This window comes from Carassius carassius, chromosome 22 (genome assembly GCF_963082965.1).
Source record: "Carassius carassius chromosome 22, fCarCar2.1, whole genome shotgun sequence".
Classification (NCBI taxonomy): Eukaryota; Metazoa; Chordata; class Actinopteri; order Cypriniformes; family Cyprinidae; genus Carassius; species Carassius carassius.
In genome coordinates, this window is record NC_081776.1 from 18,385,355 (window position 1) to 18,400,576 (window position 15,222).

General features: G+C 38.6%; 2 protein-coding genes across 4 annotated transcripts in view; both read left to right on the forward strand.

The window, feature by feature from the left end:
• Nucleotides 1-240: 240 nt before the first annotated feature.
• LOC132099080 (mitochondrial tRNA-specific 2-thiouridylase 1-like) lies at nucleotides 241-3,202 on the forward strand. 2 transcript variants are annotated; one of them, XM_059505515.1, is made up of 8 exons: nucleotides 241-433; nucleotides 955-1,120; nucleotides 1,220-1,326; nucleotides 1,499-1,621; nucleotides 2,001-2,173; nucleotides 2,349-2,402; nucleotides 2,948-3,014; nucleotides 3,101-3,202. In XM_059505515.1, exons 1-8 carry the CDS (start codon nucleotides 352-354, stop codon nucleotides 3,157-3,159), a joined length of 831 nt encoding a protein of 276 aa, XP_059361498.1. In that variant the 5' UTR covers nucleotides 241-351; the 3' UTR covers nucleotides 3,160-3,202. The 2 variants fall into 2 exon arrangements, with proteins under 2 accessions (XP_059361498.1, XP_059361499.1); XM_059505516.1 differs by lacking the exon at nucleotides 2,948-3,014 and having other exon boundaries at nucleotides 242-433.
• A 4,047-nt stretch (nucleotides 3,203-7,249) lies between these two features.
• The window catches only part of LOC132099081 (cadherin EGF LAG seven-pass G-type receptor 1-like), a 165,915-nt gene continuing 157,942 nt past the window's right edge, over nucleotides 7,250-15,222 (forward strand). For both annotated transcript variants that reach the window (XM_059505518.1, XM_059505519.1), the window contains exon 1: nucleotides 7,250-10,904. In XM_059505518.1, the coding sequence (XP_059361501.1) occupies nucleotides 7,382-10,904 (3,523 nt within the window). In that variant the 5' untranslated portion in view covers nucleotides 7,250-7,381. The remainder of the gene's footprint in view (nucleotides 10,905-15,222) is intronic.

Consider the following 15,222-nt stretch of genomic DNA (forward strand, 5'->3'; position numbering starts at 1 on the left):
TTTATAAAGAAAGTTCAATGTTTCATTTAAAAAAAAATTCATTAAAAGGAATAATGACATGGTAAACTGATCAATTGGAATTATCTTTTTTACCACAAAGACACGTCCATTTATTTATTTAGCAATTCTGACCATAATATTTATGTGGACTTTGCAGTGTTACCGTTTAAGGAGTTCCACCAAGAGGGCCCGGAACCATGGTTTCATTAACACCGGTCTTTCGTTTCCGATCGGTCAATATTTTGGAAAGGACTGTAATTATGGCGACCTCCGTTGCAGAGGCGTGAAAAGGCTATTAATTTATCTTTACTTGTCTGATTAAATGTATTTGAGCGAATATTAAAAATAGTCATGGGTGTTCTCAGACATGTTGTGTGTGCTATGTCTGGAGGGGTTGACAGTTCTGTCAGCGCACTGTTACTCAAAAGAATGGGTAAGACATCACTGAACTTAAAATTAATTACAATTTTACTAAATTACCTTTTAAAATTAACAGTCCCATTCACTATAGTTTTATGTTTTCAATCACCCATAAACTTGTATTTCGTGTGGATGTATAAATTAATATAACATGCTACAATTAAATATAAGCTAATATATATATAGTAATGTATTATATTATTAGTATATTATTATTTATAATTTAAAGTAATACAAATGGTTAATTACATACTGTGCTAATGTGCTAATTCTATTCTAGATTGTGCATTAAATAGTATTGTAACGATAATAAAGTATTTGGAAACTTAAGTCACACTGACATTTTTACATTTATCTAAAAGAAATATGCCACAAAACATGAAAGAAAAAATTTAAATAAATATTGTATTGTTTAAAAATGATAAAACGAGGCATATAAAAAGTTTAATAAGCAGAGTTGCAGACTAAAAGACACTTTCTGGTGTGCTTGATTTATTTGCAGATTTTATATGACACGTGTTTCTCTGCCGTCAGGCTATCATGTGACTGGTGTGTTCATGAAGAACTGGGACTCTCAGGATGAGAGAGGGCTGTGTTCATCAGAGAGAGACTGTGAAGATGCTTATAAAGTGTGTAAGATGCTGGATATGCCTTTCCACCAGGTCACATGTGTTAAAGAATACTGGCATGAAGTATTTAGGTAAACATTTTAGTCATTAATATTTATCAAGTTCATTGAAATCAAAATCGTGTACAGAGCTTGTTCATATTCTCCTTTCTTTCCCTCTTTATTTTGCAGTAATCTTCTTTGGGAATATGAGCAGGGCAGGACACCAAATCCAGACATAATGTGTAACAAACACATCAAGTTTAAGCACTTTTATCATTATGCAGTTAATACTTTAGGTAAGATAATGAATTTTTTGCATTTTCCAGGAAAATAGATGCAAAATAGCACTTGACTACTACTTTTTTTTTCAGCAAAGAATAAGTGAAAGAAAGTGCAAAGAATATATAGAAGATTTATATATGTTGCGTCTTGCATATTTAGCATCATCACAGTCTTATTTGAAAACAGGTGCTGATGCCATGGCAACGGGACACTATGCCCGGACATCCCAGGAGGACGAGGAGGTTTTTCAACAGAAGCACGTCCCACCTCCCAGAATCCTCTTCAGAGATCGGTTTGAAACTCGAAGGCGTAAGTGTTCATGCGATGTAGAGGACTGGGGAAGAAGTTGTGTTTACAGGAGAAGTATGTATTTTATTTTCAGTATCAATGAAAATCAAGTTGTATTTGTATTTTATTGCATTGTTAATTTCTATTTCAAATTGATTTGACAAATATTTTAATTTACAGACAAATACCACCATAATGTATACTTAAAATTTTCAACTTAAATCTTTATGCAAAACATGTCTTATTCTGTTCTTTTGATTTTTGGGTTGTACTATGTACATGGACCTTTCTTGACAGTTTCTATAAGATTTAAGAGATTTTATATGATGTTCCTTTAAGGTCAGTTGTGACTGTGATTTGTTTCTGAATTGACCTTCACTCTTCTTCTGAATCTTATTAGCCGTGCGGCTCTATCAGGGTGCGGATCACTTGAAGGACCAGACATTCTTCCTCAGTCAGATTTCCCAGGATGCTCTGCGACACACAATATTTCCCCTAGCTGGGCTAACCAAAGAATTTGTGATGAAAATAGCTGCTGAGGCTGGCTTCCAACATGTTCTAAAGAAAAAAGAGGTACTAAATTAAATAAATCACACTTTTCTACAACATCTAACATTTCTGGCATGAGAAATTTGACATTTAGTAGTGCTTAGTATTTTAGTAATATACTACACTAAATTATGTGTCTGCTCAATTAATAAATATAATAGAAATGTAATTAATTAAGTTTTCTTTTTCTCTCTGAAAGAGCATGGGGATCTGTTTCATTGGGGAGAAAGATTTTGAGAACTTTATCCTTGAGGTATGTTTGATGCCTCCTGTATCATTTAAGGCAATAAAAACACAAGCCTCATATTCTTTCTAGTGAAAACTATAAACTTTTTTATATGTTAGATATATTTTAACAAATCGTTGACTGAATTTATAATATCAAAACCTGAACCATGTTACCAAGGTTATTTTTTGTTTGTTTGTTTAATATAACTTATATGAAATATTATTCCATCAATAACAAACCAACATTTGTCTGTCCCTACCTATATTTGAAATCCTTTTACCTATTCTGACATTTTATTCATATTTTTAAAAATTTTGAAATTAATTTGCATTTAATATTTATTGCTAGAAACCTTGATATTCAGGTATATAAACTTTTTTCAAGCATATCCCACATTTTGGTAACAGGGTTGCAGAAATGGCAAACATCATGCAATCAGCATTTTCTACAAGTTAAAAACCTAGATTGATGAAAGACTTTGTATTGTATTTTGATCATTGTCATTATTCAGTATATACTGCAGTCCCTTAATTCAGTACTATTTCATCTTGGTGTCAAATTAATTACAGTACATTGAGCCCAAACCAGGAAATTTAGTCTCCATTGAACATGGGAAGATCATGGGGCAGCATAAAGGTGGATATTAAATCAATAATTGCTCATGTTCTCCTTCATAATGTCTGTGATACTGTATGACTTATACACATATTATTTCGCCACAGGCTGGTTAACATTAACACTGGGTCAGAGGGCTAGAATAGGAGGGCAGATAGACCCTTAGTTTGTAATTGATAAAGATACCACAAGCGGTGATGTATTTGTGGTGAGTTACATTATTTATTTTGCAAAAAAAAGCCTGGTCAGGTCGATAGATTTGTAAAATATGGCATCTCTTGCAGGGTCCAACCAAAGTCAAAAGTCACCTTTATTTATATAGCGCTTTAAACAAAATACATTGCGTCAAAGCAACTGAACAACATTCATTAGGAAAACAGTGTCAATAATGCAAAATGATATTTAAAGGCAGTTCATCATTGAATTCAGTGATGTCATCTTTGTTCAGTTTAAATAGTGTCTGTGCATTTATTTGCAATCAAGTCAACGATATCGCTGTAGATGAAGTGACCCCAACTAAGCAAGCCAGAGGCGACAGCGGCAAGGAACCGAAACTCCATCGGTGACAGAATGGAGAAAAAAACCTTGGGAGAAACCAGGCTCAGTTGGGGGGCCAGTTCTCCTCTGACCAGACGAAACCAGTAGTTCAATTCCAGGCTGCAGCAAAGTCAGATTGTGCAGAAGAATCATCTGTTTCCTGTTGTCTTGTCCTGGTGCTCCTCTGAGACAAGGTCTTTACAGGGGATCTGTATCTGGGGCTCTAGATGTCCTGGTCTCCGCTGTCTTTCAGGGCAGTAGAGGTCCTTTCTAAGTGCTGATCCACCATCTGGTCTGGATACGTACTGAATCCGGGTGACTGCAGTGACCCTCTGATCTGGACACAGACTGGATCTGGTGGCCACGGTGACCTCGGAACAAGAGAGAAACAGACAAATATTAGCGTAGATGCCATTCTTCTAATGATGTAGCAAGTACATCGGGTGTGATGGGAAGTGTTTCCGGTTCCGGTTTACATAATTAATGCAGCCTAAAAATTCTTTAACGGATTTGGATATTAAAAGCATATTAGTATGTTATGTGTATGCCAGGTTAAAGAGATGGGTCTTTAATCTAGATTTAAACTGCAAGAGTGTGTCTGCCTCCCGAACAATGTTAGGTAGGTTATTCCAGAGTTTAGGCGCCAAATAGGAAAAGGATCTGCCGCCCGCAGTTGATTTTGATATTCTAGGTATTATCAAATTGCCTGAGTTTTGGACGTAGAGGATTATAATGTAAAAGGAGCTCATTCAAATACTGAGGTGCTAAACCATTCAGGGCTTTATAAGTAATAAGCAATATTTTAAAATCTATACGATGTTTGATAGGGAGCCAGTGGAGTGTTGACAGGACCGGGCTAATATGGTATGGACTACTTCCTAGTTCTAGTAAGAACTCTTGCTGCTGCATTTTGGACTAGCTGTAGTTTGTTTACTAAGCGTGCAGAACAACCACCCAATAAAGCATTACAATAATCTATCCTTGAGGTCATAAATGCATGGATTAACATTTCTGCATTTGACATTGAGAGCCGTAATTTAGATATATTTTTGAGATGGAAAAATGCAGTTTTACAAATGCTAGAAACGTGGCTTTCTAAGGAAAGATTGCGATTAAATAGCACACCTAGGTTCCTAACTGATGACGAAGAATTGCCGTTGTTAACTGTCTAGTTGCGCAAATAAACGCTGATGATGAACGTGGATTTGCGCAGCTTCTCGGTTAACAACGGCTCTGTGTAGTAACAGCTGCTCTATGTGAAATCACGCACCTGGTGGAATTTACCGCTGATTACAGAACCGGCTTTACTGACGAAATGCGCATAACGATCGGCCGATCTCGATCGGTGCACCCCTACAATAAATTTGACTCGGATCATCTTCAGACCATGACCATGATTTTTCAGCCATTTTGAGTAAAATAATCTTAAAATGGTTTTAATTACTCATTCCTGCAGTTGGTCTGAGGCTTGAATCTTTAGTGCTTGGCCCTGTGATTTTTTTTATTTCAGTTTTAATAGTTTTAGTACTTAAACTTACTTGTTTTCATGTAGTTTTTAACTTATTGATGTATGCATAATACTTATTTTGTAATATTTTAAGAGAAATCATTTTGAATAGTTTAAATAAATTTTTTTTTTCAGTTTTACTTAACAATAATGAGAATTCAAGTCTACAAAATAGTTTTTAACGTCCTGATATCAAGGTCTCATTTCTTTCAGCTCCGTGCAGTGTAACCTTGAATCTAGATGGGTCAGTTTGGGTAATGTTGAAAGAGCCAATAAGAGCACTGACACCTGGACAGGTAATCCAGAAACATCTACACCACTGCAGAATGTATCTTGAATGTTGAAGTAAATTCTTGAAGTTCAGATTGTACATTTAGAGCCGCATTCAAGCTTGCTAGGTTAATTGGCAACTGTAAGCAGCCTACTGTTAGAGTAATGAACTGTATAACAGTGTTAACATCATGGTAATTATGACCTTCTGAGACTTCTTGCTTTATACACACAGAAAACGGCTGATAGAAGAGGACTGGGCATTTATTATTTTTTTATTCAAATCTGACTCCATTGTCTTTGCTCTGCAGTTTGCTGTCCTATACAAGGAAGATGAATGTTTGGGCAGTGGGAAGATCATTCATCTGGGACCCACAATATTCAATCTACAGAAAGGTCAAACTGCATGAGCTGCCCACCTAAAGACACAAACCTACAACATCCAGAGCCTGTCAGCTGAGACACATGCTGTACAAACCAGCACAAATACGTTTTATTTATTATATTAAAGACATTAAAAAGAACTTAACAGGAATGACAAGAGCAGACTTTTGCTGTGTAATGACTCTCTTACTATTCACAGACATTTAGGATGGGTGAATCCTTAATGTGAGTTGTGTAATTGTAATTTATTTGTATAATATACATATTAATTGTTGTATTGTTCTTTCAGTTTTGGTTAAAGTGCCCTTATTGTGCATCACATCCTGATCTATTCAATGTTAAGACAAATATTAAGGTACAGGTTCACATCGTTCTTCTTGACCATCTTCACTGAGTTATTTTCTCTGCCAATAGAGGGCGTGAGTACATCACTTACTGTATGTGTGGTGCGTCTGGACAGCTTCCTCAATTTCTATGCTATAGAGATAACTCTAAATGAACGTCTTTTAACTATATATTGTTTAAAATTGCCGATGTTAAGATACATTACATATGTTAAGACATTTTATTGTTTTAAATTGGGGTTTAGAGAATAAATGATCGACCTGTGGTAATATTATAAAGATGTTTATAAAGAAATTTAAGCTTAATATACATAATACTATATGTTTTTGGGTTTTGCCTTATTTATCTTCTGTATTTTCTAATATGAATGGCATCACAATTCAACAAACTGTATAAGATTAACTTTGCACTTTTTTTTAACAAGAAATTAATTCCTTTTTTAACGTCTTTCATTAGGAACATGGGGATTCGGTCCATATTTTTATCTGTTGAGAAGACATTAAAATTTAAGGTAAATGAAACCAACACACGTAATTATAAAAACACTATAAAAAATAAATAAATAAAACACAGAATAAGATTTAGATCACAAACAAAACAAATAAATCTTTAATTTTCAGTGCTATTAGAGCTACGTTACGATTGTTTAAATATAGTATCTGTCTTATGGAATTTTGACTTAAATTATGTATTTTTTTTTTTTTTTTAGAGATTTTTGTATTGACAATACATAATATTCTCTATACAAAAGTAAAGTTTTTTTCATTCACAATTCAATTTTACATAGCGAATAACAGAGAACCCAGTTTTGATAACTCTTTATTACTTTACAGCTGCTTGTAAACTGAGCGATTTAAACACATTGTGTGAAAGAAACACAACACTTTAGGGGACAAAAAGTAGAAAACTATATCCATATAGCCTAAACAAAGTAGAACGGGCTTAAAATAGTGAACGCATTTAGCATTTTTTTTTTATTATGACTTTCTGGTTTGACACGCTGCGTCGCTCACGTTGTAAAAGTGGCCAAAAGAACCAAAGAATAAATGCAGAAGAGACAAACAATATTTGAATTTCCATGAGAGTTCTTTCTGAAAGGAGGTGCAGGTTTATGTTAATGACTGTGTGTGTGTGTGTGTGTGTGTGTGTGTGTGTGGTTTCGGAGAGACGCGCACACACGGAGCCATTTTGTCTTAACGTGGGTAATGTCACTTGGCTCCATGGATACCAGCCTGATAAACTGTTTTCTCCTGTTAAAAAGCTACAATGAAGGATAAAAGAAGGTCAACGTGCCGGCAGAAGGAGAGCTGACGTGTTTTCTTCATGTTTTGTGGAGTTTTACACCATGGATCTAGTAATGTTTTGTTTATTGTGGGTTCTCCTCTGTGCTCCTCTCATGGGATGTTTCGACTTGCACCTCTCGGATACTTTACTTTCTGGAACTGCTTTGGCCAATTTGTCACTGGGACCAGGCTGGACGTATAAAATAGACAGGACTTTTACTTCCAAGTACATTGGGAAGTTTATTCAAGTGGACTGGAGAGATGGAGTGGTGCGTTTAAATGGAGAGGTGGATTGTGCGCGCGCCCCTCACAGCGCGCTGCCTCTTTATTTTAAAATCCAGTCATTAACAACTGAAAGACAAGTTAACGCACATTTCAATGTATTTGTACATGGACGAAATTGCGTGTTCAAATATAAAAGGAAGAGAGTGACTAAGCCTGATATTAAAGTGGATTGCATTATTAACTTGGGACAAACTTTATGCTTTTCACTGGGAGATTTACTCTTACATTTTAATGACTACTTACCTGTCTTCACAAGAAACTCTGGTGTTTTTGCTACTTCTTGCACCTCAGACCATCTGAATGTGTTTGTGCGTAACGGGACTTTACTTGTGAAGGATGCGTTCTGTTTGGAGACGGACTTGAGACGCCTTAAAGAGACTATTCGCTGTTCGTTTCACTATTCAAACGGTGAAATATTTTCTATGTGCCTTAAATTACGATTCGCCTCAGTCCAAACAGCATTATTACATTCTATGCAACACGTATCAAATCAACGGAAACCGAGAATAAGGCGAGCCGTGAATTCAGCGCCTCAGTTTCAGTTACCGAACTACCAGGTTTCAGTACCCGAGAACGAGCCGGCGGGTACGAGAGTCATCACCCTCAAAGCGACTGACAGTGACCATGGAGAGGCGGGGAAGATCGAGTATGGCATGCAAGCATTATTCGACAGCCGTTCCAACGACTTCTTTAGGATAGATCCTCAAACAGGCAGCATTGAGACTGTCCAGCCATTAGACAGAGAAGTTAAAGACACTCACGTGTTTAAAATCACAGCAACTGATAATGGCATACAGCGACGCACAACCACGTCATACCTGACAGTTACAGTTAGTGACACTAACGACCACGGGCCCGTTTTTGAACAGAATAAATACAGGGTTAGGATACGAGAGAATGTGGAAGTTGGTTTTGAGGTAATTACAGTCAGGGCGACAGATGGAGATGCACCATCCAATGCGAACATGATATATAAGATCGTGAATGGCGAGGGTGTCAATTCTGGGTTTGAAATTGATTCTCGAAATGGACTGGTCAAGATTCGCTTGCGTCCAGATAGAGAAACCATGGCTCAGTATCAGCTGATAGTAGAGGCCAATGACCAAGGAAAGGACCCTGGGCCTCGCAGTACTACCGCGACAGTGCACATCACAGTTGAAGATGAAAACGATAACTATCCTCATTTTAGTGAGAAAAGATATGTAGTGCAGGTGCCAGAAAATGTGGCGGTTAACACTAAAGTGGCCCAGGTAGAAGCCACTGACCGAGACGAGGGCAATAATGCCAAGGTTCATTACAGTATAATCAGCGGCAATGTAAAAGGTCAGTTCTTCATTCACACCCCAACTGGAGCCATTGATGTCATAAACCCTCTGGACTACGAAATTATCAGAGAATATAATTTACGCATAAAGGCCCAGGATGGAGGCAGGCCTCCTCTCATTAATGGAACAGGCATTGTTGTCATCCAAGTTGTGGATGTGAATGACAACGCTCCTATGTTTGTAAGTACTCCTTTCCAAGCCACCGTTTTAGAGAACGTGCCCATTGGATATTCTGTTATTCACATTCAGGCCATTGATTCTGATTCTGGAGAAAATGCTCGTTTGGATTACAGCCTCACAGACACCACTCCAGGCTTTCCCTTCACCATCAATAACAGCACTGGATGGATCACAGTCAGCGATGAGCTGGACAGAGAAACCACTGAGTATTACACCTTTGGAGTAGAAGCCAGAGACAATGGTGTTCCGGTAATGTCGTCCTCAGCTAGCATTAGCATCACCGTTCTAGATGTGAATGACAACATCCCTGCATTCACCGAAAAGGTATACTCTCTAAAAATCAATGAAGATGCCATTGTAGGGACCAGTGTGTTAACTGTTACAGCTCTGGACCGTGATGTCAACAGTGTGGTCACCTATCAGATCTCCAGTGGTAATACACGGAACCGGTTTGCCATCACTAGTCAAAGCGGAGGTGGACTCATCACGCTGGCTTTGCCGTTAGATTACAAACAGGAACGCCAGTATGTTCTGACTGTCACTGCCTCTGATGGTACACGCTTCGACACTACGCAGGTGTTCCTCAATGTAACTGATGCTAACACTCACAGACCTGTGTTCCAGAGCGCAAGCTACCATCAGACTTTCAGCGAGGACCGACCCATTGGATCAACTGTTGTGGTAATCAGTGCCACAGATGAAGATACGGGTGAGAATGCACGCATTACCTATATCATGGAGGACAATGTCCCACAGTTCAAGATTGATCCGGACACAGGTGCCATCACGACGCAGATGGAGATAGACTATGAAGATCAAGCCTCCTACACGTTGGCCATCATCGCTCGTGACAATGGAATCCCTCAGAAGTCTGATACCACCTATGTGGAAATCATTGTTCTGGATGCAAATGATAATGTGCCACAGTTTGGGAGGGATAAATATCAGGGTACCGTGTTTGAAGACGCACCTGTGTTCACCAGTGTGCTCCAGATATCTGCTTCAGACAGGGACTCGGGGTCTAATGGGCGTGTGAGCTACACCTTTCAAGGTGGCGATGACGGGGAAGGTGATTTCATGATTGAGCAATACTCTGGAATTATAAGAACACAAAGGAAGCTGGACAGAGAGAACGTTCCAGTGTATAACCTGAAGGCCTATGCTGTTGATAGAGGTGTTCCTCCTCTCAAAGCAGCAGTGGAGATCCAGATTTCTGTGTTGGACATCAATGACAATGCTCCTGTTTTTGAGAAGGATGAACTGTTTATCTACATCAAAGAAAACAGTCCTGTCGATTCAGTGGTTGCCCGGATCAACGCCATGGATCCAGATGAAGGAACCAATGCTCAGATATTGTATCAGATTGTGGAAGGAAATATCCCAGAAGTCTTTGATTTGGATATATTCACTGGAGACTTAAAAGCACTTGTGGATTTGGACTACGAGACCAAATTGGAGTATGTCATAGTCGTACAGGCCACATCCGCTCCTTTGGTCAGCAGAGCAACCATTCACATTAGTCTGATTGATGTCAACGACAACGATCCCGTCCTGCAGAATTTCCAGATTATCTTCAATAACTACGTCACCAATAAATCCAACAGTTTTCCATCTGGGATTATAGGAAAGGTACCTGCCTATGACCCAGATGTGTCAGATAAGCTCAAGTATAGTTTCACTGAAGGAAATGAGCTGAGTTTGCTGATTCTAAACCCAAATACTGGTGAGCTCAAACTCAGCAAAGATCTGGATAACAACAGACCTCTGGAGGCAACCATGAAAGTTTCTGTCACAGGTCGGTAAAATTTTCTTTGTATCTTTTGAATCAACTGTCTTTGCTTGAAAAAATCAAGGAGCAACGCAAGGAGCGTTCCTTAAGTTTAAGCAGGGTAAAAAAAAAACAACAAAAACATTTTTTTGATAAAGATAAACTAATGTTCAATATATAATTTCAATATGTTGGGTTGATGTGATGGATCTGCTGCTCCGAAGGACTGCATGATTTCAGGTTGTGTTTGCTGCAGGCTGAACCACAATCCTGTTTTTCTGCTTATGAGGTGTTTGTGAGAAGAAGGCAAGAACCGTTTGTGCGTGGGAATGAAGTCTCAGTTCACTTTTAGAGGATTATTTAACTTCTGTTAAATCCAAATCCCCGCCAGTATTCTGTTATGAAATGTTAGAGATGAGCAACATATTGTTTAATGTAGTGCCTCTTAGTATTATAATGACTCAGTTTATCCTTTCATTCTCTGTGATAATTTATCCCACAAATCACAGTCAAGTTTTTTATTATTATTTTATGTGAGTTGTTTCATTTGAATGATTTTACTTCTTAACATTATTCATTCTGATTCTGTGACGTGTTAGTGTGTTGTTTCAGTGCTTTATCATATCATGTTAGATTATGTACAGCCAGCCTCCTCAAATGGCACCAGCTTCTCATTTCTCACACTCTTCCTTCTGTTTCTGTCCTCCTTTTCTATCTTTTCCTCCCACATAGCACTCTTCCTGTTCATTTGCAACTTGCAATTCAAATACATCTCACTGAACACAGCTCTCTTGTCGGTGCTTTGTGGCTTTACGGTTGTGTCTTTGTTGGTCTGATGGCTGGTCCTCATCTGATTGTGCATGCTAGTGGTCATTGTTTGGGTTGTAATGAGCCACATTCATGCCATGCTCTCTCATTCATGACAAAGACACATCATTTTCCAGCGCCATAGCAGTTTCCTCCCTCTTCAAACCCCTCTTATTTCACACAGCTCTCCTTATTTTTGGTCTGCTAATCTAATGCATTTTATTCCTGGACATATCCACATGTCAGATGTTAGGTAACCATTAACACTGTATATGTGACCTCTCCACCTCCAGCCAACTGAAAAGGAAACTTAAGGGAAAACATGTGACAGAGTTCTAAATTTCAATGTCTAAACTGGTCTGTGAGTGAGTATAAAACATTTAGCTGATAACGATGTGTCTCTAAATTCAGCCATACTCAGAAATGTAGCAAATGTTTTTTGATCATGCAATTTTTGAGTCTAAGCAGGGCTGAAAGAAAGCTTAGACAGAAATAACCTAGTTAAATAGTCCCCCCCCCCCCCCCCCCGGACTTTTGTAGCTTAAATATGTTTAGAGAATGCATACATGCTTTACTGATGGTTATACTTTAGGTCAGGGTTTTATTTAAACCACCAAACCTAAGTATTAAACGTTGATCTTTTAACTAATCTGACTTATTATTTTGTCCCGACAAACAATAAAATAGGCAAAAAAATTATGAAAAATTAATGAATAAATGAAGAAATATTCAACATACCCGATGGGCCTGAGCCACATCTAGAGACCAATATATCATAGAGACTTGGGAATGGGCTCTTTTGATTTGGGGCTGAAAGCAGCCACACAGAACACCTTAGAAACCACATAGCAACATGTTAAAAGCCAGTTAATATAAATGCATAGCAGCGCGCTAGCAACCACCCACTGGGAGACCCACTAGAATCATGGTTTGGAGTTTTGCATGGGCAAGCGCCATTTACTTTTTCTTTTTTTTTTCTTTTCTTTTTTTACAAAATGTAGCAACACGTTTAATTTTTTTTTTTTCTGAAACGTTTTTAAGGATCATTCCCTGCCATTCATATTTAAATGTACCATACTCCACACTTGAATGCAAAACGATTTAGAAATTTTTACCTGATCCGACCCTCAAAAGTGGCAATTTTTGGGGGGGTTTAACTTAATGTAGTCATCTTAAGGCAGTCATGTTAAACAATATTTTAGACTGATATAAAAACAGTTTCTTTAATTGTTACCACATGGCTTGCAGTTTTAGTCACTTCCATGTTGGTTTCACGAGAGAGACCTAAAGTAGGGCTGGGCGCTATATCAAACGATATGATCATGCGCACCTAGTCAGTAAATCAAGTTCTGTGATTACCGCTAAATCGCAATCACCTACTTTTAAATGGAGAGACATTTAATAGACAGAGCCGTAGATCACTGACAAGCTATGCAATATCACGTTCATTATCCCAGATGTATCACCTTCGATAATGAACACAATATTGTGTAGTTTGTCAGTGATCTACAGCTCTGTCTATATGAAGTGAAGTGACATTCAGCCAAGTATGGTGACCCATACTCAGAATTCATGCTCTGCATTTAACCCATCCAAAGTGCACACACATAGCAGTGAACACACACCTGGAGCAGTGTTCATCATTTATGCTGCAGCGCCCGGGGAGCAGTTGGGGGTTCAATGTCTTGCTCAAGGGCGCCTAAGTCGTGGTATTGCCGGCCCAAGATTCGAACCCACAACCCTAGGGTTAGGGGTCAAACTCTCTAACCACTAGGCCACGACTTCTCGTATATAATGCCTCTCCATTTAAAAGCAGGTGATGCCGATTTAGCGGTAATCACAGAACCAGATTTACTGACTAGATGCACAGATGATCATATCATTAGATATATCCCCCAGCCCTAACCTGAAGGTTGCTGCTTGATGAAAACGTAGTTTTTAGAAATAAGCTTGAATGTCCACCCCTAAACCTAACCCTCAGTTGGGTGTTTGCAGATTTTTTTAAAAGTTTTTTACTGCTGTGTGTGTGCACTTGGATGGGATAAATGCAGTGCACGAATTCTGAGTATGGGTTACCATACTTGGCAAATGTCATGACTTTCACGTTCACTAATTTGCTTAAAAAGTAAAATTGCCATGAGAGAGTGTTCTGGTCTCTAGATACAAACACTGTTTCATTGCTGAAGTTTGGTAGACATAACAAAAAAGACTCAAGGTCTGTGTACTTTAAACAAGCTCCGTTTTATTGAAACTTGTCACTTTACTTGCATTGCTATATCTTTCCCTAATGTCGGTTGAAACTATTATTAGATTACTTGAGGCAAACTGTGTCAGCACTGTTCTCTTCCCCGTCTTTATTTGGTGCAGTACCTCGTAAACATTGTCCTTTATAAACAGACAGAAAAATGGCCTCTACTGTATTTGATACTAGCAATTTTGGTTTACCGCAGGTTTCTTTACAATGTCTAAAGGTGACGTCTACAACTTTATTATCAAAAGGATGAAGATCAGAAATCCTCCTCACATTCCTGTGCTCTGATAACAGAATACAGCCCGAGACTGGGAAACCTGAACATTAATTACGCTAAATAATAGTGCAAGCTGCCTGCATCTCTGTTAAATGAGCAGGAAAGGAATTTGATTCATGTTTAATCTTGTAAACTCATTTGAAGGTGGAGAGAGAAGACCGAGACAGTAGCCGCGTTTCCACTGGCGAGCTTAAACCGGGCGTGCTAGTCCAGTCACGTTTCCACTGTCACTTCCAGGGGCTTGATCGTGCTTCCTTGCAAAACCTTGGGCCAAAGCGGGCCAGCTGGGGCTAGAGGAGGGGTTATGAACAAAGGCGGAGTTTCATGAACATTTCATGAACTCTCAGCGTCTAGAGAGCTCAGCACTGCGGATCATTTCAGAGAAATAACAGCTTTAATACTGGTATTAAAGACTTTAGGGAAGTCGTGGCCTAATGGTTAGAGAGTCGGACTACCAATCGAAAGGTTGTGAGTTCGAGTCCTGGGCCGGCAGGAATTGTGGATGGGGGGAGTGCATGTACAGTTCTCTCTCCACCTTCAATACCATGACTTAGGTGCCCTTGAGCAAGGCATCGAACCCCCAACTGCTCATAAATGGCATAGCATAAATGGCTGCCCACTGCTCCGGGTGTTTGCTCACAGTGTGTGTGTGTGTGTGTTCACTGCTCTGTGTGTGTGCACTTTGGATGGGTTAAATGCAGAGCACAAATTCTGAGTATGGGTCACCATACTTGGCTGAATGTCACGTCACTTTCACTTTTTAAAATAAGTTGAGCTCAAAACTCACTCTTAGTCAGCAGTGAGTCTTTGAAATAACTTGATCCAATGTGGATTATAATCACCATACAAGGCAGAAATATTTATAAGCGATGCAAAAGTCTGTGCACGCTAGGCATTAACATTACCATAGTAAACATGGTAAATATGACCACTTGAAGAAATCAGATGTCATCTTCTTATTCTCTGTCACAATCGTGTTATTTATTTAGTAACTTATATTATCTGTCACA